Below are 26509 nucleotides of genomic sequence, written 5' to 3'. Positions count from 1 at the left end.
CATCAGTGTCAGATGGAACATCAAAACTCACATCAGGGAATTAAAGTAATCATTGCCAGAACAGAAGAAAAGGAACAACAATGGTGAAGCTCGTAAGGGTATAACACTTACAATTTATTTAATTAGAGGGTACTAGTGCGCTTCACCTTACTAATCTATGTGTGACAAACCAAAAAAAAAAAAAAAAAAAAAAAAAAATTTTAAATCATATTAAAGTGTGGAAGCAGCCTGCAAAAATAGTGATCTCCACACTACTAGTGATACAATAAATAATAAATAAATTGCGGCGCTCACCATAAAAGAATATCTAATCAATAATAAACTAAAAAATATATATAAAAAGTGCAATGAGTGTGAATCACCTCACAAAGTGCAAATAGTGCAATTAAATAAATGCAATTCAGGTAATTGCTGCGATAATAAATGTGCTCATATAATATATATATGCCCAAAAAGAAAAATGCAAAATCCGAGGACATAAAAAATGTGCAAAAAACAATTTTAAAAGACACAGTAGATATGTAAATCATAAATGTTCATAAATTCCCGTTCATGCAGATGCTTTGTGAGCTATAAACAAAGTCCATGCATAAAAGTGACTTCCACAGTGTGTACTGATCCAGTGATTCAATTCAGTGCCAAGCCAGTGCACCACCTGTTTCCCCCAGCCTCTCACCTCCAATACTTGATAAAGAAGCACAATTTAAAAGCCAGAGCTATTTCCTCCACAATCATCCAGTGGCTAGTATCCAGCTGACTTTTTCTTTCCCAGGTTCTCCACCTCTCACATAAGTAAAGAACAGAAGGACAAGGGGGCTCTCATGTGTAGTATCCAGATAAAACGATTTTAATAACAAACAATAGTAACTTACAGTTCAGTAGATAACAGCGAATAGATGTAGTAACAATCCGAACTTCCGGTCTCGGCCGCGACCGGAAGTAACAAGTGCAATACCACAGCTCCTTCCCTGACGCGTTGCGTCACGATCACATGACTTTTTCAAAGGGTAATGACCCTTTGAAAAAGTCATGTGATCGTGACGCAACGCGTCAGGGAAGGAGCTGTGGTATTGCACTTGTTACTTCCGGTCGCGGCCGAGACCGGAAGTTCGGATTGTTACTACATCTATTCGCTGTTATCTACTGAACTGTAAGTTACTATTGTTTGTTATTAAAATCGTTTTATCTGGATACTACACATGAGAGCCCCCTTGTCCTTCTGTTCTTTACTTATGTGAGAGGTGGAGAACCTGGGAAAGAAAAAGTCAGCTGGATACTAGCCACTGGATGATTGTGGAGGAAATAGCTCTGGCTTTTAAATTGTGCTTCTTTATCAAGTATTGGAGGTGAGAGGCTGGGGGAAACAGGTGGTGCACTGGCTTGGCACTGAATTGAATCACTGGATCAGTACACACTGTGGAAGTCACTTTTATGCATGGACTTTGTTTATAGCTCACAAAGCATCTGCATGAACGGGAATTTATGAACATTTATGATTTACATATCTACTGTGTCTTTTAAAATTGTTTTTTGCACATTTTTTATGTCCTCGGATTTTGCATTTTTCTTTTTGGGCATATATATATTATATGAGCACATTTATTATCGCAGCAATTACCTGAATTGCATTTATTTAATTGCACTATTTGCACTTTGTGAGGTGATTCACACTTAAAATTTATTGTAGTCTACTTAGAGTGACAGCGACATCAGAACATGTAAAGGTCTGCAGTATATAACGTGCTTGCATCAGCCAGCCTAATGAGGACCCGAGACAGCGGCTGGAGCTGCTGTGCTTGTTCCTATGGCTGGAATGATCGGGTACGGGTAAAAAAAAATGGGGGGGGGGGGTGCTGCACTACAGAAGGTTTTTCACCTTAATGCTTAGAATGCAGTAAGGTGAAAACCTTAAGGGTTTACAACCCCTTTAATTGAACAAGCTGACGCTAGAAGCTAAATTGCCTACCATGCACAGCTGCACCAGATTTTGGACTCTCCAGTTTTAGTAAATCAGTCCTTGACTTTGGTTTGTTTTGTTTTTTTGCTCCCCATGTGCATACACTGTGCATGTGGGGAGAGCGAGAAATACTTTTGTTTTTAGTGTACACTTACCTAATACTTTCTTGTCTTAGGTCCCTGGATCAATAATGAGATTGTTCAGAGCTTAGAAAGGGAACTAAATGACTTATTCAGTCAGATGATGGAGCGCTGTAGCTGTGAAGAATTTAATACAGTCCTACAATCTACACTTCAAGGACTAGAAGTTCGCAACCTGTGGGAAAACAACAATAAGGTTACCATTTTTCCTATCCTAGTGTAAATTTTAAGTTAAATTGTTTTATGTGCTTTTTTTGCTGACAATTAACATTTTCATCACCATTGCTCATTGATGCCTAGATGGCCAGGCCAGCATCCTCATGTGTCACTTAACCTGACAATAACTTTATGGCTAATTTACATATTTAAATAATCTGAGTGCATTTTTTGCAGCCATCTATGCTATTTGTGTGGATTTTTTTTTTTTTGTAAAAATATTGATAGAAATTGCAGCCACACACACAGGGACAATCCCCTAACTTTATTATTTATAGTACAAACCCCTTTCCCCTGATGTGTTTCCTTCTTTCACTGATTGCAATAATTGTAATTGCAAAGAGCCCTGAGACAGCCGCTGCTGTCTCTCTAATGTGAAAGCCCTGCTGTGCTAAAAATAGTGCAGTTTTACCACCGACGACGCCCCCGCCCCAGTGTGAAAGGGGTCTAAATGTTCTCTTCCCCAGCTCTCTTCCACTCTATGGTTAAGAGTGTCAATTGATATGCGTCAGTGGGAGGAGCATGAGTGGACGGTGCAGTGAATAATAAAAATATTGTGGAATGGTCACTTTGTATGATTTTTGTTAAAATCGTGTGCCTGCAAATTGAGATGAGCCATAAGGCTACTTTAACACAGAGGAGCTTTACAGGCGCTACAGCGATAAAAATAGCGCCTGTAAAGCGGATCTCCTTTGTCTCGGGTTTTCACACTGGAGCAGTGGGCTTGCAGGACGGTCAAAAAGGTCATGCAAGCCGGATCTTTGCAGCACTATAGGAGCGCCCCTTCCCGTTGAAAACAATGGGGCAGTGCTTTGTGGGTGGGTTTAACCCTTTTTCTGCTGCCAGCGGGGGTTAAAACCGCCCTGCTAGCGGCAGACTTGGCGCCACTAAAACGATGGGACCGCGCCTGTCCCAGTGTGAAAGTAGCATTAGAGAACCAATACATGAGGTAGAGGGGATGGAGCATGTTTGTGCCTTGATCAGGGCAAATATTTTTCTTAGTAACTAATGGAACATCCTATATTGGCAGTAACCTCAATTGGACACTTTCTGTTGCTGCTCATGCAGTGCTTTAAGAGGTTACATACCGTATTTATCGGCGTATAACATGCACCTTAACTTTAAGAGGGACGTTTCAGGAAAAAAAAAAAACTTTCCACAGACCCCTGAAACCCCTGCATAAAACACTGAGCACCCTGCATGGTACACTGAGCCCTTTGATTATAAAGCCCCCCTCTCCCCTCTGCACTCCCTGGAGATTCCCAGCATCCTGGGATGGCATTGCCAGCATGCTCTGGATTGGAGCCATTAAATACCTGCATTGCCATCGCTGCCGGCCCCTTCTTTTGCATCGCTCCTCCTGTGTCCCTTTTGGATTTGTTGAACACCTTCATTGGCGCCGCGGACCCGGTGATTGCTCTCCTCTTATTCATGGGCAGCCACATGACCGCTCTCCTCCAATCAAAAGCTACACTTGAGGAGGGGGCGGAGCGGGAGGAGGAGAGCGGCATTGGTGGAGGGGTTTGAATTGACATATAGTGGCATGGGGGGAGCGGTGTGTGGGAGGGGGCTGGCAGTATTATCTGGATTAATCCTGGCAGCACTGTCCCAGGGCCAGGAGAGGTGGACGGACCTCCCTCCCCCCTTGGTTAAAAACACAGATAACACGCAGGCACAGTTTACCCTCTGTTTTCAGGGTAAAAAGGTGCGTGTTATATGCCAATAAAAACGGCACTTGGTGAGGTTGAAAAAAGACACAAGCCCACCCAGTTCAAGCTGTGTGTGCTATTATGTTAATAGTACATTGTATACCACTGTATGTTGTGGTTGTTAAGGTACCCGTCTAATAGTTTTTTGAAATCATAGATGCTCGCCACTGATACCACTGTTTGTGGAAGAGAATTCCACATCCTTACCGCTCTGACAGTAAAGAACCCTCTATGAAGTTTAAGGTTAAACCGCTTCTCTTCTAATTTTAGTGAATGGCCACGTGTCTTTTTAAATTCCCTTTTTTTTTCCCTATGCTTGGGTCACCAGTTACGGTATTTGAACGTTGATATCATATATCCTCTCCAGAGAGAATAAGTTCAATCTTGTAGTCTTTCCCTATAGCTGAGATCCTCCAGTCCCTTAATTAGTTTTGTTGCCCATCTTTGGACTCTCTCCAGTTCCAGCACACCCCTCCTGAGGACTGGTGCCCAGAACTGGATGGCATACTCCAGGTGCGGCCTGACCAGAGTCTTGTAGAGTGCGAGAAATATTGTTTTGTCTCCTGGAGTGAATCCCCTTTTTAATGCATACCAATATTCCTTAGGCTTTGCTTGCAGCAGCTTGGCATTGCATGCAAATTGGTGAAACGGGACCCAATGAATTGATAGCGGATCACATTTTTGATAATCTGATCACCTGTAATAAAAATCCAAATTTGACTATATAAACGGGTTATGATTATTTATTTTTGTTACAGGAAATTGTTGCTGGCATCGCAATAACCAAGCTGCTACTTAACTGTCCTTTAGAAGAAGACAAGGGGAAAGTGTTCTGGTTTACCACCTCTCAGATTATGACAGCACTTGTTGTGAGTAGTGTTATATATATTAATCTGCTACTATATTTTCTGTATCTGTGTGTTGTGTGCAAATCTATAAATACATGTTTAAATTAGCAATGCTATCACTGATTATATGATGTACAGTTGTGCTCATAAGTTTACATATCCTGGCAGAATTTATGATTTCTTGGCCATTTTTCAGAGAATATGAATAACACAAAACCATCTCTTTCTCTAATGGTTAGTGTTTTGCTGACACCATTTATTACCAATCAACTGTGTTCACTCTTTTTTAAAATCATAATGGCAACAGAAACTACCCAAATGACCCTGATCAAAAGTTTACATACCCTGGTGATTTTGGTCTGATAACATGCACACAAATTGACACGAAAGAGGTTTGAATGGCTATTAAACAAAACCATTGTCGCCTGTAAACTGCTTGCTTGTAATTAGCGTGTAAAAAGGTCAATGAGTTTCTGGACTCCTGACAGACCATTGCATCTTGGGCCATTGTCGTCAGCCGCATCACTCCCAGGTGATTGTATGGGCTCGGGGGGGGGGGGGGGAACCCCTTTTCGCCACCCATGGATCACTTCTGCGTGAAAGAGAATCGTCAGCTGAAAATATACATTCTGAAATGATGCCGGTAGGTGAAGGCCTCATTCTGGTATAACCACTGAAACTGGGGGACGTCAATGAACATTCTCCCGGTGGGAAGTGGTTAAGGATGAAGGCAGCAAATGTTGTACATGCTGGGTATAGCGCATTTCTCTCTAAAATGGGTAGTTTCAGTCATTGTTCAGAAGAACAGCATACTTTGATTAACCGATTCCCTATGACCGGCTCACATACTTTTACTACTGCAGAATGGCTCTCCTAGGTGAAATCCCATACGGGTACAGCTTTGCCCAAGAGGTCGCGCCCCGCTGGAGATGCCCACTGTACGTGGCTGCGATCGCGTGCAGGAGAGCCAGCATGGGGATTTGTGTGTGTAAACGGACAAATCCCTGTGCTGTCAGGGGAGAGGAACAACTATCTGTCTCTTCCCCTAGTCATTCCCATCCCCCATACAGTTAGATCACACTGAGGGAACACACATTTAACCCCTTGATCGGCCCCTAGTGTTAACCCCTTCCCTGCCAGTTACATTTACACAGTATTCAGTGAATATTTATAGCACGGATCGCTGTATAATTATCAGCCATCAGCAATGATTTTTTTTTTTTTTGTTATTGCATTTTATTGTGAATATGAGATCTGAGGTCTTTTTCACCCCAGAGCTCATATTTAAGAGGTCCTGTCATGCTTTTTTTCTTTTACAATGGTTGTTAAAAAGTGACACAATTTTTATTTTTTTTTTTAAAAGGACAGTGTCAAAATAAAAAGCAAAATAAATAAGCAAAAAAAAAAATAAAAAATGTAAAGCGCCCTGTCCCGACGAGCTTGCGCGCAGAAGCGAACGCATACACGAGTAGCGCCCACATATGAAATTGGTGTTTAAACCTGGTATTGCTGCAATCGTTAGAGCGAGAGCAATAATTCTAGCCCTGGACCTCCTCTGTAACTCAAAACTGGTAACCTGTTAAAAAAAAAAAAATGAATTTAATAAATTAAAAAGGATTGGTCCAAGGACAGAAGCCTGGGGGACCCCACTTTTCACCCCGGACTATTCTGAGTACTCCCCATTTATCACCACACTCTGAACTCGCCCCTGTAGACAGGTTTCAATCCATGTACTTACCCTATGGTCCATGCCAATGGAACTTACTTTGTACAGTAAACGTTTATGGGGAACTGTATCAAATGCTTTTGCAAAATCCAGATACACCAAAGCTATATGCCTTCCTTTATCTAGATGGCAGCTCACCTCCTCATAGAAGGTTAATAGATTGGTTTATCAAGAACGATTCTTCATCAATTCATGCTGATTACTGCTAATGATACCATTGTCATTACTAAACTGTAAATAGTCCTTATCATCCCCCTCCAAGAGCTTGCATACAATTGATGTTGGGCTAACTGGTCTGTAATTCCCAGGGATGTATCTTGGCCCTTTTTTAAATATTGGTGCTACATCGGCTTTTCTCCAATCACTGGTACCATTCCAGTCAGTAGACTGTCAGTAAAAATTAGGAACAATTGTCTGGCAATTACTTGACTGAGTTCCTTAAAGACCTTCGGGTCTCAGTGACTTATTAGTGTCAAGTTTTTCAAGTCTATTTCTAATTCTGTCCTCCGTTCGCCATGGGGGTGCTTCCTGTGACGTGTCATGAGGATGAACATTACAGTTTTGGTTACTGAGGGCCCCTGATTCTCTCGTGAAGACTGAGGAGAAGAATAAATGCAATACATTTGCAATCTCTCCATCCTTAGTAACCAGATTCCCTTCATCATCCTTTATGTGGCCAATATGGTCTGTCCTCCCTTTTTTATTGTTTACATACTCTGAATTTAATCTATGAGTAAGCACTATCTTTAGTGTGAAACACGTCAGCTTCTTTGTATCGCTTTGCTGTTGTCTGTATTTTTGTGATCCTGATTTTTTAATAAAAAGCAAAAAACATTTTTCCGAGTGCGGTTGTCCAGAACTTTTTCCTCCCTTTCTTACTATTTATGTAAATGCTGCACTACTGCACTGCATTTGGGTGGAACAGTTGCTGGGCAGTTGCCGCATGACTCACTTGATAGGGTCACATTCAGTAGTGTTCACTGAAGAGAATAGGGAGGTATAAATCTTGCTGTTGCATGTGTATGTGTACACCTCCAGCTGCTGCCTGTGCAGCTTAAAGTGTTACTAAAGTAATTTTTTTTTATTAACCACTTGACCAATGGGCACTTAAACACCCTTAATAACCAGACCAATTTTCAGCTTTTGGTGCTCTCACAATTTGAATAACAATTACTCAGTCATGCAACACTGTACCCATATGAAATGTTTGTCCTTTTTTTCACACAAATAGAGCTTTCTTTTGGTGGTATTTAATCACCGCTCAGTTTTTTATTTTTTGTGCTATAAAAAGAAAAAAATACAGAAAATTCTGTAAAAAAATGAATTTTTCTTTGTTTCTGTTATAAAATTTAGCAGATTAGTAATTTTTTCTTCATAAATTTTGGCCAAAATTATACTACTACATATCTTTGGTAAAAATAAGTACAAATTGGTGGATATTATTTGGTCTTTGTGGAAGTTATAGAGTCCACAAGCTATGGTGCCAATATCTGAAAATTGATCATACCTGAAGTACTGACGGCCTATTTCAATTCTTGAGACCCTAACATGCCAGAAAAGTACAAATACCCCCCAAATTACCCCTTTTTGGAAAGAAGACATTCCAAGGTATTTAGTAAGAGGCATGATGAGTTTTTTGAAGTTGTCATTTTTTCCCACAATTCTTTGCAAAATCAAGATTTTTTTTTACTTTATTTTTTTTTTTTTTTAAACAAAATTGTCATATTATCAGTTTATTTCTCACACACAGCATATGCATACCACAAATTACACCCCAAAACACATTCTGCTATTACTCCCGAGTACGGCGATACCACATGTGTGAGACTTTTACACAGTGTGGCCACATACAGAGGCCCAACATGCAGGGAGCGCCATCAGGCGTTCTGGAGCACCCAGGCCAATACTGGCATGTCTCTCCTACATGTAAAAATCATCATTTATTTGCTAGAAAATTACATAGAATCCCAAAACATTATATATGTTTTTTTAGCAAACACCCTGGAGAATACAATGGTGGTCGTTGCAACTTTTTATCTCGCACGGTATTTGCGCAGCAATTTTTCAAATGCTTTTTTTTTTGGATAAAAAAAGGTTTTGTGCTTAAAAAAAAAAAAAAAAAAAAAAAAACAGTAAAGTTAGCCCAATTTTTGCATAATGTGAAAGATGAAGTTACGCTGAGTAAACAGATACCTAACATGTCACTCTTCAAAATTGCACACGCTCATGGAATGGCGCCAAATGTCGCTACTTAAAAATCTCCAAAGGCGACGATTTCATTTTTTTTTACTGGTTATATATTTTGAGTTACAGAGGAGGTCTAGGGCTAGAATTATTGCTCTCACTCTAACGTTCGCAGCGATACCTCACATGTGTGGCTTGAACACCGTTTTCATATGTGGGCGGGACTTACGTATGCGTTCGCTTTTGCATGCGAGCACATGGGGACAGGGGCGCTTTAAAAAAAAAATAATAATTTTATTGTTCATTTTACTTTATTTATTTTAGTTTGACATTTTTTTTCCCCCAAAATACATTTTTTGATCACTTTTATTCCTATTACAAGGAATGTAAACATCCCTTGTAATAGGAATATGGCATGACAGGTCCTCTTTACAGTGAGATATGGGGTCAATAAGACCCCGCATCTCACCTCTAAGCTGGGAAGCCTGAAAAAAAAAAAAAAAGATTCTGGCTTTGATCGTATTGGCGAGTCGGTAGAAGCACCGGAAGGCGGCGGGAGGGGGGGATGTCTATGGCTGGGTATTGCAGGGTATCTCAGAGTAAAGCTGGGTATCTTAGAGTATGGCGTTGCAGAGCATTGCAGGGTATTGGCGGGTGTTGCAGAGCATTGCAGGTTATTGCAGGGTGTTGCAGAGTGTTGCAGGGCATTGCAGAGTGTTGCAGGGTATTGGCGGGTGTTGCAGAGTATTGGCAGGTGTTGCAGGGTATTGGCAGGTGTTGCAGGGTATTGGCAGAGTGTTGCAGGGTATTGGCAGAGTATTGGCAGGGAATTGAGGGGTTAAATTTCGGTGAGCAGCGATGTGGGCACTGCAGATGCAGCCCACAACGCTGCTGACACCGATCTCGTCCCCCTCTGCTGTACCGATTGGTACAGAGAGGGGGAGGGAGAAACCGGCGTCATAACATGACGCCGGTTTGTTTACAAGTGATCACTCCGTCATTTGACGGAGCGATCACGGGGTAAATGGCCGTGATGATCCGTGATCCACAGGACCCGGCGGTCACGGATGCTCTCGAGTGCACGCCCCAGGGGGCGCGTGAGAGCGGAATGCTGGGAGGACGTCATATGACGTCCTCCCAGAGTTAAACAACCGCCCTGTAGCCGTCATTCGGCTATGGGCCGGTTGTTAAGTGGTTAAAATAACAAACATGTTATACTTACCTACTCTGTGCAGTGGTATTGCACAGAGTGGCCCTGATCCTCCTCTTCTGAGGTCCCTGGAGGTGATCTTGGCTCCTCCTCCTCTTCTTTTTAGGACTACCATAGCCAGCCACTGGCTATGGAGATAGTGTAGTCTGCGCACTCCCGACCTGTGTGTCTATAGAGCCGCACTCCATAGACTTACGCAACGGAACTTAGGCCCACCCCCCACTTGCTCTTCACTGCATCTGATTGACAGCAACATGAGCCAATGGCTCGTGCTGCTGCTTGAATGCTGTGTAAAGTGGAAAAGTGGGGAGAATAGATGCAGCTGTGCACAGCGCTTATCCCCTCTCTTCCCCTTCACATAGGGGAAGGGGGCACAGAGAAACTGAAAACTTGTTTTTTTTTGGTTACCTTCTTGCAAACAATGCATTAAGGTAAAAACAATGTTTTTAGGTTTAGTAACACTTGGGGGTAAATTCTGGCAACAGCCTACAGGAATTGGTTGTGCTTGTACCCTGAATGGCCGCCTCTCCGCACACTACCCAGCTGTGCCTGCTGCCCTGGCTCCTCACCATGCCTCTTCTAGTTTCCATTGGCTCTGTAAAGGAATATTTTAAATAAACATTTCCTGACCTTAAATCTGATTTAGGCTTTACATGACAAAAAATATAGCATGCTGTTCATTTACAAGACAAGGGTAAAACATAAAATAGAGCACACAGGGTGATCATACCAAAAGGTTTCTCTCTAAACAGACGTGATATTCTGCAGTCAGTATATTTTAAACTAAGAAAAATATTTGTTGGGCATTTAAATTTGAGGGTTGCCATATCCAAATCTCCCAAAAGCTGTCAAAGATGATTACGGCCAGTTGTACCAGTTGTTAAAGATTAACACATTCTGACCTTGTAATTTTTGCAAAAGGTAAACTATATATTTTAAGGAATCCATAAGATAAATTTAATGTGTTTTAAAGTTAACTCTGGAACTTATTCAGATATCAGGTTGGAATTTTAAAGTTCTGGTGGAGCAACCTCTAGATCAGTTATGTGGGTGTGAATCTGTTCATACACCAAAATCAAGGACGTATAATCCGCATAGGATCCGTACGTCGCCTATTAAGGATGATTTTAGACCACAACCTACATAAACCTACATAAATTTATCAGGACATGTAATGCTTCATCACATTCAGTTTTTTTATGTCTCTATCAGCTGGATCAGTTCTGACATCTAGTGGTTAATTTTGTAAACTACATTTAACTTATTTTCTTCTGCAAAGATACGTAAAAGGTGTTTTTCAGATTTACACTGTGTGGTGTTGCATCTCTTTAAATATACGTAGCATTATTTACTCATTTACGTTTAAAACACATTATATAGTTCTCCTGCAAGAAATTGCTCAATATAATGATTTCCTGTCTTGCTTTCAAGTTTACTTATTAACCTTGTGGGTTTATCTTTCACACCTGCAAGCTCTCAATTAGGACAGTGCTGTGAGATATTAGATTTGTCCATCAACTCTCGCTAATATTTAACTAAATCTAAGCGTTTTTAAATGAGAAATGAATATTGAAATAAATGTTCAAACCTGGGTTTATTCAACCAATAATAAGTCAAAGGGAATATTAGTTGCATTGGATAAACAGCATGGGTACTTTGGAAACATACTTGCCTAAGACAGAACGAATCTCAATGTCTTTGGACACTAGTCAGCTTCGTAAAGGCTTTTTTCTTTACCTAAAATAATAAACATGTTATACTTACCTGCTCTGTGCAATACTATTGCACAGAACAGCCCCATACCCCCTCTTCTGGGGTCTTCCTCTTCTCTGACTGCCCCATAGCATGCTGTGTCCCGTGGGGACACTTGTGCAGGAGCGCTTCTGAGCCGGGCTGTGTACGTGCATAGATGCACGCAGAGCATCTCGGCCCAATCTCCTGCTCCCTCCACAGGATTTGATTTACAGCAACAGGAGCCAATGACTCCCACTGTTGCCCCTGTGTCCTGTGAGAAGAGGGTGAGAAAGCAACACTGCTGCACACAGGCATGTGCTGTATCCAGAAAGGACTTGGGTACATTTTTGGAGGGGTAAGCAAATATAAGCTTTTTTTCTTTACCTTAAAGTGGATGTAAACCCAATTCATGAAATTTGAGCTGGACACATATCTGCAGTTTTTTCTTATCTCTCTTCAAAGAGTCCCGTGGCTTTCTCCTGCTCCTTTCTTCTATCTTCTTCAGCCTGATAACTTCTGACAAGTTCTCCGTCAAATGAGATAAAAGCAGCCTGTATTTTGTGTTTGGGAGGTTGCTATAAATATATTAGCAGAGAGCTGAACTAATCAATGAACAATTCTGAAAGTCTCTACCTATGAGGAGAGGGGGTGTGTGCCTTTCCTCCAATCAGCTGTCTTGGCTGTATGCCCAGGCTTCACTTCCAGTGCTGAACAGGAAGAGAAAATCTCTTAACCCGATCTGAACATTGTAAAGAATATTGACAGCAGATATGCATGTAAATCTTATGTAGGGAGATTTGTTTCATCGCTGTGTATAATCTGAGGCTGTGCATTTCACTGGGTATATGTGAGGCTTTACATCCACTTTAATGCAGGGAAAGCAAAACTGCAGTGTTTATCCTCAAGACACATCGCAGGAAACGCCTCCATGGTTAACAGAGGACAGAATTAAAATTAGACTTGGGAAACTTATCATTGATAAACCACCGGGACCAGATGGCTTGCACCCGGGGGTACTTGGGGAACTCAGTCAAGTAATTGCCAGACCATTGTTCCTCATTTTTACTGACAGTCTACTGACTGGAATGGTACAAGCTGCTTGGAGAAAAACCAATGTAGCAGCAATATTTAAAAAGGGCCCAAAATACATACCTGGGAATTACAGACCAGTTAGCCTAACATCTATAGAATGTAAACTCTTGGAGGGGATGATGAGGGACTATATACAAGATTTTAGTAATGAGAACGGTATCATTAGCAGTAATCAGCATGGATTCATGAAGAATCATTCTAACCTTCTATGAGGAGGTGAGTTGCCAGCTAGATAAAGGAAGGCCCATAGACGTGGTGTATCTGGATTTTTTAAAAGCATTTGACACAGTTCCCCATAAATGTTTACTGTACAAAATAAGTTCCTTTGGCATGGACCATAAGGTGAGTACATGGATTGAAAACTGGCTACAAGGGGGCGAGTTCAGAGTTGATAAATGGGGAGTACTCGGACTCGTCAGGGGTGGGTAGTGGGGTCCCCCAGGGTTCTGTGCTGGGACCAATCCTATTTAATTTGTTCATAAATGACCTGGAGGATTGGGTAAACCGTTCAATCTCTGTATTTGCAGACAATACTAAGCTAAGCAGGGCAATAACTTCTCTGCAGAATGTGGAAACATTGCAAAAAGATATGAACAAATTAATGGAGTGGGCAACTACATGGCAAATGAGGTTTAATGTATAAAAATGTAAAATAATGCATTTGGGTGGCAAAAATAGGAATGCAATCTGTACACTGGGGGGAGAACCTCTGGGGGAATCTAGGATGGAAAAGGACCTGGGGGTCCTAGTAGATGATAGGCTCAGCAATGGCATGCAATGCCAAGCTGCTGCTAACAAAGCAAACAGAATATTGGCATGCATTAAAAAGGGGATCAACTACAGAGATAAAACGATAATTCTCCCGCTCTAAAAGACTCTGGTCCGGCCGCAGCTAGAGTATGCTGTCCAGTTCTGGGCACCAGTCCTCAGGAAGGATGTACTGGAAATGGAGCGAGTACAAAGAAGGGCAACAAAGCTGATAAAGGGTCTGGAGGATATTAGTTACAAGGAAAGGTTGCGAGCACTGAACTTATTCTCTCTGGAGAAGAGACGCAATGAGAGGGGATATGATTTCAATATACAAATACCATACTGGTGACCCCACAATAGGTATAAAACTTTTCGCAAAAGGGAGTCTAACAAGACTTGTGGCCACTCATTAAAATTAGAAGAAAAGAGGTTTAACCTTAAACCACGTAGAGGGTTCTTTACTGTAAGACCGGCAAGGTTGTGGAATTCCATTCCACAGGCGGTGGTCTCAGCGAGGGGCATTGAGAGTTTCAAGAAACTATTATATAAGCACCTGAACGACCACAACATACAGGGATATACAATGCAATACTGACTGCTAATCACTAGTGATGGACGAACTTCCGACGGGACGTTTCGCGAACGCGGACCGCGAACGCGGCCGATAGTTCGCGAACCGGAACGTTCGCGGAGGGCCCCATTGACTTCAATGGGAGGCGAACTTCGCAAACCTACAGGTCAAATTTGCAGCCACAAAATAATTAATAGCTGTGCAAACAAAGTCCCACCACATGGCCAATGACATAACACATGTATGAGGTGAATCTGGGATCGACAACTACAAGCATTCTTTTTTTATATGGGAAATTGTTGTGACAATTCAGGACTGTGGAGCGCATGAAGGCAATGGAGGAGAGGGAAGGTCAGGGACCAGGGTAGGCAAAGAAGAGGGTGCAGGAGATGATCACTAGTAGCGTGACATACAGCAATGACACCTGCACCGTGATAGAGTGATCTGACAACAGCACCGTGATACAGAGCACTGACATCAGCAGCGTTACATAAAGCACTCACACCAGCACCGTGATATACAGCACTGACAGCAGCACCGTGACATAAAGCACTCACACCAGCACTGTGATATACAGCACTGACAGCAGCACCGTGATAGAGAGCACTGACATCAGCAGCGTGACATAAAGCACTCACACCAGCACCGTGATATACAGCACTGACAGCAGCACCGTAAGCAGCCCCAGGAGGAAGTCAGCATAGCACAGGGATGGTGGGAGCCCCTCATAATGAGCATAGCAAAGGGATGGTGGGAGCCCCTCATAATAAGCAGCCCCAGGAGGATGTCAGCATAGAACAGGGATGGTGGGAGCCCCTCATAATAAGCAGCCCCAGGAGGATGTCAGCATAGCACAGGGATGGTGGGAGCCCCTCATAATAAGCAGCCCCAGGAAGATGTCAGCATAGCACAGGGAAGGTGGGGGCCCCTCATAATAAGCAGCCCCAGGAGTAAGTCTGCACAGCACAGGGATGGTGGGAGCCCCTCATAATGAGCATAGCACAGGGATGGTGGGAGCACCTCAAAATATGCACAGCAGAGGTACAGCCCCAGGAGGATGTCAGCACAGCACAGGGATGGTGGGAGCCCCTCATAATAAGCAGCCCCAGTAGAAATATGACACCGCTCAACCTCTTCAAAGAGGAGGGTACGGGAATATAGTACGGTGTGCTTTTTTTGGACAAGGAAGTGAGCCAAATGAAGAAAGAAGGTCTCTGTGCTTGATTAAAAAAATTGTTTATAGACATATACATGGTCTACTGGTCACATGTTTTGAATTCCTCGGAGATCCATGCCTCATTCATTTTTAGAAATGTGAGGTAGTTAACACTGTCGTGAGCTAGGCGAGTACGCTTATCGGTCACGATCCCCCCTGCTGCGCTGAACGTCCTTTCGGACAGGACACTGGATGAGGGGCAAGCCAACAGTTCGATTGCAAATTGGGCAAGCTCTGGCCAGAGGTCAAGCCTGCCCACCCAGTAGTCCAGGGGTTCATCACTCCTCAGAGCGTCCACATCGGCCGTTAACCCGATGTAGTCGGACACCTGACAGTCTAGGCGTTCCCTGATGCTGGATCCGGATGACACCTGTCGATGGGTCGGCTGAAAGAATGACCTCATATCCGAAGTCACCAACACATCTTCAAACCGGCCTCTTCTTGCAGGCGCTGTTGGATTGGTACCCGCAACTCCTTCTCTGGGAGTGGGAATTGCTCCTCTGCCAGCGCACGCAAAAGCAGAATGCAGCATTTCTCGAAGCAAGGCCTGGAAGTGCTGCATTCTGACAGCCCTCTGTGACGGCGGTAACATTTCCGCCATTTTGTGTTTGTACCGGGGGTCTAAGTACGTTGCCACCCAGTACTGGTTCTTGACCCTTATGCTTTTTATACGGGGTCCCTATTAAAACACTGGAGTATGAAGGCCCCCATTTGCACTAAAGTGGAAGCGGGGTGGTGGCCTGGCTCCTGCTCATCATCCAGGATAATGTCGTCCTCTTCATTCTCCTCTCCCCATCCACGCACAACAGGGATCCCAGAAAGGTTTAAAGCATGCTCTTCTTGCTCCTCCTCATCCGCCCCGGCACCATCCTCCTCTGACTACTCTTCAGACTAGTGTTGTTCACTTGTCTCAGATAGAGTAGCCCCCCCCTGGGAATTCATCCAGCATTGCGACTTCCTCATCTTCCCGCTCCTGCTCCTCCACAGCTTGATCAATGACACGACGCAATGCACGCTCCATAAAGAAGGCATAAGGTACCGTGTCACTGATGGCGCCATGGCTGTGACTGACCAGTTTGGTGATCTCCTCAAATGGGCGCAGAAGTCTGCATGCGTCGCGCATGAGCAGCCACTGGCGCAGTGAAAAAAAAAACAGCTCCCCAGAACCGGTCCTGCCACAGAGTTCATACAGGTAGACGTTAACTGCACGTTTCTGCTGGAGCAGCCTATCAAGCATATAGAAGGTTGAGTTCCATCGCGTCGGGCAATCGCAAATAAGACGTCTGACCGGCAGATTGTGTCGCCGCTGAATGTCAGCAAGGCGAGCCATGGCCGAGTAAGATCTTCTTCTGAAATGGGCCGAGATTTTCCTTGCCTGCCACAAGATGTCTTGGACCCCAGGGTATTTGACAAGGAATCCCTGCACGACCATGTTTAAGACGTGTGCCATGCATGGCACATGCGTGATTTTGCCCTGTTTCAATGCGCTAAGCAGATTGGCACCGTTGTCACACACCACTTTACCAACTGTCAAATTGAGCAGTGTTAGCCACTGATCTGCCTGTGAACGCAAAGCTGAAAGTAGTGCCGGGCCAGTGTGGCTCTTTGCTTCCAGGCACAACAGACGCAGCACGACATGGCAACGTCTCACCTGGCATGTCGAATAGGTTCTGGGGAGCTTGGGCGGCGCAGCGGAAGAGACGCTAGCAGCGGAAAAGGAGGAGTCAGCTGAGGAGGAGAGGGAGGAGGATGGAGTAGGAAGAGGAGGAGAAGAAGAGTCAGCCCTGCATGCAATCCGTGGCGGTAAAACCAAATCTACATGGGTGCCACGGGTTACATGCTTGACAGCCATCAGAAGGTTCACCCAGTGGGCAGTAAAAGTGATATACCTTCCCTGCCCGTGTTTGCTAGACCACGTGTCTGTGGTCAGATGTATCTTGGCACCGACACTGTGTGCCAGAGATACATTCACTTGCCGCTGAACATGGCCATATAGCTCTGGGATGCCCTTCTCTGAGAAATACTTCCTTCCTGGGACCTTCCATTGTGGTGTTCCAATGGCCACAAATTTGCGAAAGGCCTCCGAGTCCACCAGTTTATATGGCAGTAGTTGGCGGGCTATGAGTTCTGACAAGCCAGCCGTCAACCGTTGGGCAAGAGGGTTATCCGGCGTCATCATTTTTTTACGCTCGAACATTAGGCCCACGGAAGCCTGCCTTTGCAGAAAAACGCGAGCTTGGCATGATGGAAGGTGGAGTGGAGGACAATTGTGTGGAGAGAGAAGGAGAAGTAGAAGACGAGGCTGGACGGTGAGAGCCTGCAGTGTGGCTTTGTGTGTTCCGTTTCTCCCACTCGGCTCGGTGATGGCTGCTCATGTGCCTTCTTAAGGCGGTCGTCCCTAGGTGAGTGTTGGGCTTACCGTGACTAATGCGTTGACTGCAAAGATTGCAGATGGCAACGCTATTGTCAGCAGCGGACACGTTAAAAAAAGCCCACACTTCGGAGCCATGTGCCGGTGTCCTGGGAGCGCCAGATGGGACCGTACATGGCCGATGACTCGCTCCTGATACATTTGCAGTCTGCTTTGTCCCTCCTGTGCAATGTAAGTTATTCCTGCTTCTCCTCCCTTTCTGCTGGTCCATATATCCCTCTGAACTCCCCTCCTCTTCCTCTCTTGTGGGCACCCACGTGACATCACTAGACACGTCATCATCAACGTCACCTTCTCGGAGTAGGCAGCAACACCGGGGACCAACCTCCTCCTTGGGCTGATCTGGGTAATGTCGTCAGACTGCTGAGTAGCGGTTGTTGCTGCCTCCTCGTCCTGATCCAATACCAAGAGTGGCTGCGCATCAGAAATGTCTTGATATGGATCGGAAAATAATTCCTGTGACTCAAGCGGAAGGTATGTGGTGGTGGTGGTGGTGTTGTTGGTGGTAGTGTCTTTGGGGGTGCACATAGCAGAGAGTGAAGAAGAGGGTGCAGATCGAGAGGATGAGGAGGGTGCAGAAGAGTAAGGCTGAGCGAGCCACTCAACCAAGTCTGGTGTGTCCTTTAAAGTAATTGAACGCACCTTCTGCAACTTCCCACTTTGGCTCAAGCCTGTTGCTCCTGCCCTACCCCTACCACCCCTGCGGAAGGGCCTGCCTCTTCCTCTGCCTGTCATTTTTTAAATGACCCTGTGACAAAACTCTCAGTCCCTATACCGATGAAGGACTGCTGCAGTATAGGGCAGCGGTCAGCAGTAGTGCACCTCAACCCTATGTATTGTGGACCGATATCAGTCCTTATAGAATGGCAGACTGTACTTCACTCAACCCTATGTACTGTAGTACCCTATACCTTACCAGTCCTTATAAGGACCTTTGTGGACCAAGTAGGTTGTGTGTGAGTGATTAGCAGACTGTACGTCAGTCCCTATACCAATGAAGGACTGCTGCAGTATAGGGCAGCGGTCAGCAGTAGTGCACCTCAACCCTATGTATTGTGGACCGATACCAGTCCTTATAGAATGGCAGACTGTACCTCACTCAACCCTATGTACTGTAGCACCCTAGACAGACCAAGTTACCAGTCCTTATAAAGAGCTTTGTGGAACAAGTGGGTTGTGAATGATTAGCAGACTTCAGCAGAAGGGCAGCAGTCAAGTATAATATTCTTTCTATATTTGGAAGAAAGAATATTATACGTGTACAAGCCTATTACCATACCACTGATACCAGTCCTGAAAAGAACCTTTGTGGAACTAATAGTAACAGCTACTGATTAAACTGACCCTCACTGCCTCACACACTGCTTCCTGCCTGTCCCTATATAAACTGACAAAACAGAGGCTACTGGAACAATAATTGAAATAGCACTTTTGTGGACCTGATAGTAACAGCTAATGACTAAGCTGGCTGTCCCTGCAGCACACACCGTCCTGTCCCTTACTCTAAACTGACAAAAGACACTCAGGCTGCTGCAACAATCACTGGAACAGCACTGCCTATCCTGAACTACACCTAACACCTATACCAGTCCTGAAAAGAACTTTTGTGTACCAAGTAGCTAGCGATTTGGGTCACTGTAATCTCTCCCTGCTCCACACAGTAACCTCTCCCTATAGTGACAGAAGAAAGAATGTAAAATGGCCGCCGGATCGGGTGTATTTATAAGTAAGGGGGGATGTCCAAGTGTCTATGTGCTGTAATGTCTCAATTGGCTGTCCTGTACCCCATGATGGATGTGTCATCATAGGTCAAAGTTCTTTTACACAGTAAACACGGAAGTCCGCCGGGCGAACGGCGCCAATAGTCCGCCGAACTTGCGGACTGCGAACAGCCGAAATTCGCCGCAAAACGACCGCCGGGCGAACCGTTCGGCCATCACTACTAATCACACACATAGGATGGACTTTTGTCTTTTTTCAACCTCACCTACTATGTAACTATGCATTAAAGAGGAAGTAAACCCCTTCAAACCACTTTGACCTACAGGTAAGCCTAGATTAAGGCTTACCTGTAGGTCCAAGCAATATCTCCTAAACCTATATGGTTTAGGAGATATTTGCCCGAAAATGGGCACCGCTGTCTACGGCGCATGCGCCGTAGACAGCGGCGCGCAGGCGCACTAAATGCGGCAAATCCAAGAATGGATTTGCCTAATTTGTCGACTCCCGTGCGCATGCGCGGGAGTGACGTCATCGCGGCTTCGCCGAATGGCAGCGTCGGAGCTGCGAGACGCGACTCCTGTGCGCATGCGCGGGAGTGACGTCATCGCGGCTTCGCCGCTGTCATTGGTCGGAGCTGCGAGACGCCACCAGCAAGATGGATGCGGCGGACTACAGGGATCAGCGGCGACTTCGCTGGCTCCTGTGTCAGGTAAGTGACACATAATGAGCTACTATGCGATGCATAGTAGTCCATTATGCTTTACCTTTGTAGGGAAAAAAAGAGGAAGTAAACCCATCAGGGTTTACTTCCTCTTTAAGGTAAAAAATGGCTTGACTTCAGAACCACTTTAAGAAGAAGTTCTTTGGTCTATGCTTTGTAGATATATTGATCAGCTTCCAGGTTATATTGTCAAAGCTTAATTGAACTAACTAAGGTTAGAAGCTGATTGGCTACCATCAGACTGAGTGTTGCAGTTTTAGTAAATCTCCCCTATTGAGATTGTTGTATTAAACACATTACTTTCATAACTCTAACCATGCACAATCTCTGCCTAACACAACACAAAATCTTGAATTTGATACTGAATACAAACATAGGAAAAATTTTATATTCTGACCACGTGCCCCACTCTATAAATGGGAAGAAAAAATATACACTATATTACCTAAATTATTGGGGTGCCTGCCTTTACACGTACATGAACTTTAATGGCATCCCAGTCTTAGTCCGTAGGGTTTAATATTGAGTTGGCCCACCCTTTACAGCTATAAGGCTAGGTTCACATTGCTGCGATGCGGGAACGCCGCGAATCCGCGGCGTTTTCCCGCATCGCATACCTCCCGCCGGCAGTTCACACTGCCCTATGCGGACGGCTGGGGGTGTCAATGTTATGTTAATGACACCCCCAGATCCGTCGGCATATCGCAGTGCGATCTGCCGACTCGCACAGGAATCGGATCGCATGGTGTGAACCCCCATGCGATCCGATTCCGTTGCGGACCCAAAAAAGGGTCCCGTGCGAGTTTGCTGCGGGACCGCTGCGAGTTCAGCCATACTATCTGTATGGCTGAACTCGCAGCGCTACGGAGATCGGATGTGATTTGCTGTTGGAATCACATCCGGTTCTCCCCCCGCAGCGGTGTGAACCCAGCCTAACAGCTTCAACTCCTCTGGGAAGGCTGTCCACAAGGTTTAGGAGTGTGTCTATGGGAATGTTTGACCATTCTTTCAGAAGCGCATTTGAAGTCAGGCACTGATGTGGACAAGAAGGCCTGGCTCACAGTCTCCGCTCTAATTCACCCCAAAGGTATTCTATCAGGTTGAGGTCAGGACTCTGTGCAGGCCAGTCAAGTTTCCCCACCCCCAACTCGCACAACCATGTCTTTATGGACCTTGCTTTGTGCACTGGTGCGCAGTCATGTTGGAACAGGAAGGGGCCATCCCCAAACTGTACCCACAATGCTATGCAGATACCCCCCTAAGACTTCCCTTCACTGGAGCTAAGGGGCCAAGCCCAACCCCTGAAAAACAACCCCATACCATAATCCCCCCTCCACCAAATCATTTGGACCAATGCACAAAGCAAGGTCCATAAAGACATAGATGAGCGAGTTTTGGGTGGTGGAACTTGATTGGCCTGCCTGCACAGAATCCTGACCTCAACCCAATAGAACACCTTTGGGAGGAATTAAAGCAAAGACTGCGATCCAGGCCTTCTCGTCCAACATCAGTGCCTGACCTAACAAATGCGCCTCTGGAAAAATGGTCAAACATTCCCATAGACACACTCCTAAACCTTGTGGGACAGGTTTCCCAGAAGAGTTGAAGCTGTTATAGCGGCAAAGGGTAGGCCAACTCAGTACTGAACCCTAAGGACTAAGACTTTAAGCCCTTGTACACACGGTCGGAGATTCCGACAACCAAATCCGTCGGATTTTGTCCAAAACTGTTGCATACACACAGTCGGACAAAGTAGTCGGAAATTCCGACGTTATTTTGTTACGGCGGGACTACGTTCAGGCTAGTAGCCAATAGCTTTGGTGTAGGAATTTGATCTGAGCATGCGTGGCACTTTGTCCGATCGGAATTCTCTACACATGATCGGAGTATGTCCGATCAAAGCATTTTGTCGGAAAATCTTACCAACAAGTTGGATACTCCGACGGAAACAGTCCGATGTAGACCACACACAGTTGGAATATCCGACAGAACAGTCCAATCGGACACATTCCGTCGGAATCTCCGACCGCCATGTGTACAAGGGCTAAGACTTTATGTGCGTGTAAAGGCAGGTGTCACAATACTTTTGGTAATATAGTGTATATAGATATGTGGAAATTTATATTGATAGATTAATTTGCTATGCAGTTGAATTAGAACAATGCAATTGAAATTATAGTAATCTTCCATCTGATCACTTTGGACAACTCTTTTACCAAAGGTATAGAAAACATTCAGAAGAAGAAGATTAGCGATGGAGAGTAAACCAGTCAAACTCAAATGAAAGGGGGTTATAATTAACCACTTGCAGACCGGACCATTTTGCTGGCCAAAGACCAGACCACTTTTTGCGATTCGGCACTGCGTCGCTTTAACTGACAATTGCGCGGTCGTACGACGTGGCTTTCAAACAAAATTGACGTCCTTTTTTTCCCACAAATAGAGCTTTCTTTTGGTGGTATTTGATCACCCCTGCGGTTTTTATTTTTTGCGTTATAACCAAAAATAGAGCGACAATTTTGAAAAAAACGCATTACTTTTTACTTTTTGTTATAATAAATATCCCCCAAAAATATATAAAAAAATTTTTTTTCCCTCAGTTTAGGCCGATACGTATTCTTCTACATATTTTTGGTAAAAAAAATCGCAATAAGCGATTAGTGATTGGTTTGCGCAAAAGTTATAGCGTTTACAAAATAGGGATAGTTTTATAGCATTTTTATTAATAATTTTTTATTATTTTTTTTTTTTACTAGTAATGGCGGCGATCAGCGATTTTTATTGTGACTGCGACATTGTGGGGGACCCATCGGACATTTTTGACACATTTTTGGGACCATTGTCATTTATACAGTAATCACTGCTATATAAATGCAGTGATTCCTGTGTAAATGACACTGGCAGTGAAAGGGTTAACCAGTGGGTGGCAGTGTAGGGGTTAAGTGTTCCTAGGGGTGTGTTACTAACTGTGGGGGGGGTTGGGCTTTCATTTAGTGAACACTGATCTCTGCTCCAATCACATGGAGCAGAGATCAGCTTCACTAGTGGCTAGGCAGAATGGAGAAATGTTGTTTACACAGCATTTCCTTCATTCGGCCGCTCCGTGAGACGATCGCGGGGATGCCCGCGGCGATCGAGTCCGCGGGTCCCACGACCGGACTCACGGGGGTCCCGACCAGTGCGGGAGCGCGCCGCCGCCGGCGCGCTCCCGATGGCAGGGCGGCATTGAATATTGGACATACCTGTACGCCAATATGCCTGCCCGTGCCATTCTGTTGACGTACATCGTCGTGCGCTGGTCGGGAAGTGGTTAAATATCCTCGCGGGCGCTGCTTTATGCCATAAAAAACACATTTATTGATGTATTTATCTGCAAAATTATGTAAGGAAGGGTAAAATAATTGGAGAACAGATTTGGGGAGGTCATTTTTGTTTTCATCCTTAAATCACTGGGGGCAACATAAAAAGTGAGAGGGCTGAATGCCCATAAAACACCAATTTTTCCACCCTTGCCTACACAGGTGCCATTTTGCTTTCCTTATCAAACCTGTTGATATTAATCTATAATGTAATGGAGGAAATAAAATTGATTGAGTGTTTATCCAATTTGAAGCAAACATGTCCAAATTAATGCTTTCAAATATAACTCAAAGAATATACATTGTAACTGGTGTGGCAGAGATAACATGCCTTATTGCCCCAGATCATTTTAGCTTGTGTGAATATGCTGTTATAAGCATATACGGTAAATCTTTTTGATTGTGGGTCATGAATTACTCCGATACATAATATCTTTGCAGCCCTGCAATCATTTTTTTTTTTTCCTTTTTGTTGCAGACTCTTGGCAATGAAGCTTGCAAAGACCGTTCACTGCTCTCTGATATTGTTGTGCCTGTAATAGACACTATGGCCTTGTTACTGAGGCGTGGAGAGATGTTTCTGATTAATCCTCACCATGTGACCCTTTCATTCAGAACGCTGCTCACCGTGCCTCTGGATCACTTGAGGTTTGAAGAATACTACAGTATGTTCTTGGCAGTGCACGAAGTGCTGTTTTCAATACTGCAATGTCATTCCAAGGTACATTTATTTGCATTCTGAAACCGATAATTTGCAGATCGTTTTTAATCTTTTGTTAGAATAGTAAAGTAGTGGGGCACATTTAAATTTTTTTTAAATATTACAAATGTTTTAGAAGCCCTATATTAAACCATGTTTTTTATTGAAGGCATTTTGAAAATTAAGGTGCCTCTTTAAACAGTGTTTTTGTTCTTTCTTTTTTTTTTTCTACCCAAGGCAATGCTAAAATCAGTTGCACCATTCTTGAGCACATTCCATAGATTGGTTTCATCTGTCATGCATGAGGGACAACAAAAAGGAGATAAAGGTAAAATACTGTAAAATTTTCATGGACGGTTGTATACAAACATCTGTACAAATTGTAGGTAAAACTTTTGTAAATAAAAGTTGATTGTTACTTTTGCACTATACCCTGGTATCCATATATGAAGCTAATCACGTTTAGAAATCCTTAAATATTTGGTCTTTATGTTGTAGAGATCAGAGAGTGGGAACGACAAAAGACAATTGACAGTGCTGACAACACTCGTCCACAAAAAAGTCATTTGTTGGCAGCCAATAACGAGTTTAAGAGTGAAGTGCATTTTGGGCAGATTAACAGAAATATCTTAGTTGTACAGTACAAGACACAGGCAAATTACATTTTCTTCTTCACTGAGATCTCCATTACCTTAACTAATTTATTATTTTTCTTTCTTGGTTTTTATATTATAATTTTTTTTGTCCTGATTTTTCAATGAAACCCTCACGGTCTTCTAATGCAAGCATTGAAGCAGTGTATCTGGATCGGCACAACCTTGGTAAAACCCTTGGAGCTATACTCGGACCCCATGCTTTGGGGACGGTCTGTTATATTGCATTGGGCATTGAATCCTGCATGGGCGCTCACGATGACACTTGGTGCAACGTGTTGCTGGCCCCAGGGTGCTTTACAGGTCCAGGGCCATTGACCAACCATCACGATGGAACCCAGTCCCTGAATACCTATTTGGGATATGCTCACTGTCACGGGATCTCCCTGTATCTCTCAGTGTTACTGTTAAAACAGGACTATGTTTAGATTGTGTTCACCTCACTTTGTAAACTTTTAAAACTTGATGCTAAAATTCAGCAACTCTTAGGTGGAAGACTGGGTGTTATATTACATCATTGGTCACATACTTTAAGACCCCATTCACACGAGACGGCGATGCAAACTCTGCTGGACACATGTTTTCAAAAGCTGAAACGGCCATTTTGCCGCGATTTTTACCGCGATTCAGCAGCGTTTTACTGCGTTTTACCACGCTTGTGTCTAGAAGCGTTTAGTTAAGCTAACATCATAGACCCTCCCTCAAGCTCAAAAAACAGTATTAACTATTTCAGTGATAACATTGGTGTAACTCCTTGGTTGTTTTTGGAGGTACCATTTAGATGAAACATTTTCATTCCTCCAGGTTTCTAATACAGTATGTCTGCTAAGCTCTTTCATTCTTTTGTGTGTTGATCCTGCATTCCTTAGCTATACTCAGCTGATGTATTTTGTTCTAGTATTATCAGTACAGGCCTGTGTATGTTCTTTTCTGCTCAGGCATTGCTGTTCTCATTTCATATGTATGACTTCTAAAAAAAATAATACAAATAATTAAAAAGAAAAAGCTGAATGCAATCCTAAATGCACAAAATATAACTGGATAATAATAATTATAGGTGATAACACCATGGATTATTGATCCAGGGTAAATCTGTCTCCTGGAGGATCAGGAAGGAATTTTTATCCTGGCTGGAGCAAATTAGACCATGCTTTATTGTTTTTTTTTTTGTCTTTCTCCAGATCAGTTGTGAGTATAGGATTATGTATGTGGATTATTTTATTTATTTTCATAGAATGTCAAAGACAGGTATTTACACCCACTTCCGGGCAAAGACTCCCGTGGGAGTCTATGCCATTTCCTGTCCTGCCGCGCTGTCTGCTGGGACACACACGGGTCCCAGAGACAGCGCGGACAATTCCTATTGCGCTGCGCGACTCGCGCATGCACAGTAGGGAACCGGGAAGTGAAGCCGATTCGCTTCACTTCCTGATTCCCTCACCTAGAATGGTGGCGGCAGCAGCCGAGAGCCGAGCGATCGATCGGCCTCGGCTGCCGGCATCGCTGGACCCTGGGACAGGTGAGTGTCCATTTATTAAAAGTCAGCAGCTGTAGTATTTGTAGCTGCTGG

The 26509-nt window shown here is 44.0% G+C and overlaps 1 protein-coding gene across 1 annotated transcript in view; it reads left to right on the top strand.

The window, feature by feature from the left end:
• Positions 1-26509, top strand: part of URB2 (URB2 ribosome biogenesis homolog) — a 191995-nt gene that overhangs the window by 119776 nt on the left and 45710 nt on the right. Inside the window, exons 5-8 of the mRNA XM_077486575.1 lie at positions 2133-2293; positions 4781-4891; positions 24065-24307; positions 24524-24614. Of these exons, the coding sequence (XP_077342701.1) occupies positions 2133-2293; positions 4781-4891; positions 24065-24307; positions 24524-24614 (606 nt within the window). The remainder of the gene's footprint in view (positions 1-2132; positions 2294-4780; positions 4892-24064; positions 24308-24523; positions 24615-26509) is intronic.

Source organism: Lithobates pipiens, unplaced genomic scaffold (assembly GCF_037356315.1).
Source record: "Lithobates pipiens isolate NorthernLeopardFrog02 unplaced genomic scaffold, aLitPip1_a1.2 Scaffold_18, whole genome shotgun sequence".
Taxonomy (NCBI): domain Eukaryota; kingdom Metazoa; phylum Chordata; class Amphibia; order Anura; family Ranidae; genus Lithobates; species Lithobates pipiens.
The sequence above is the reverse complement of the archived record's forward strand: the minus strand, read 5'-3'. Positions and strand labels throughout refer to the sequence as shown.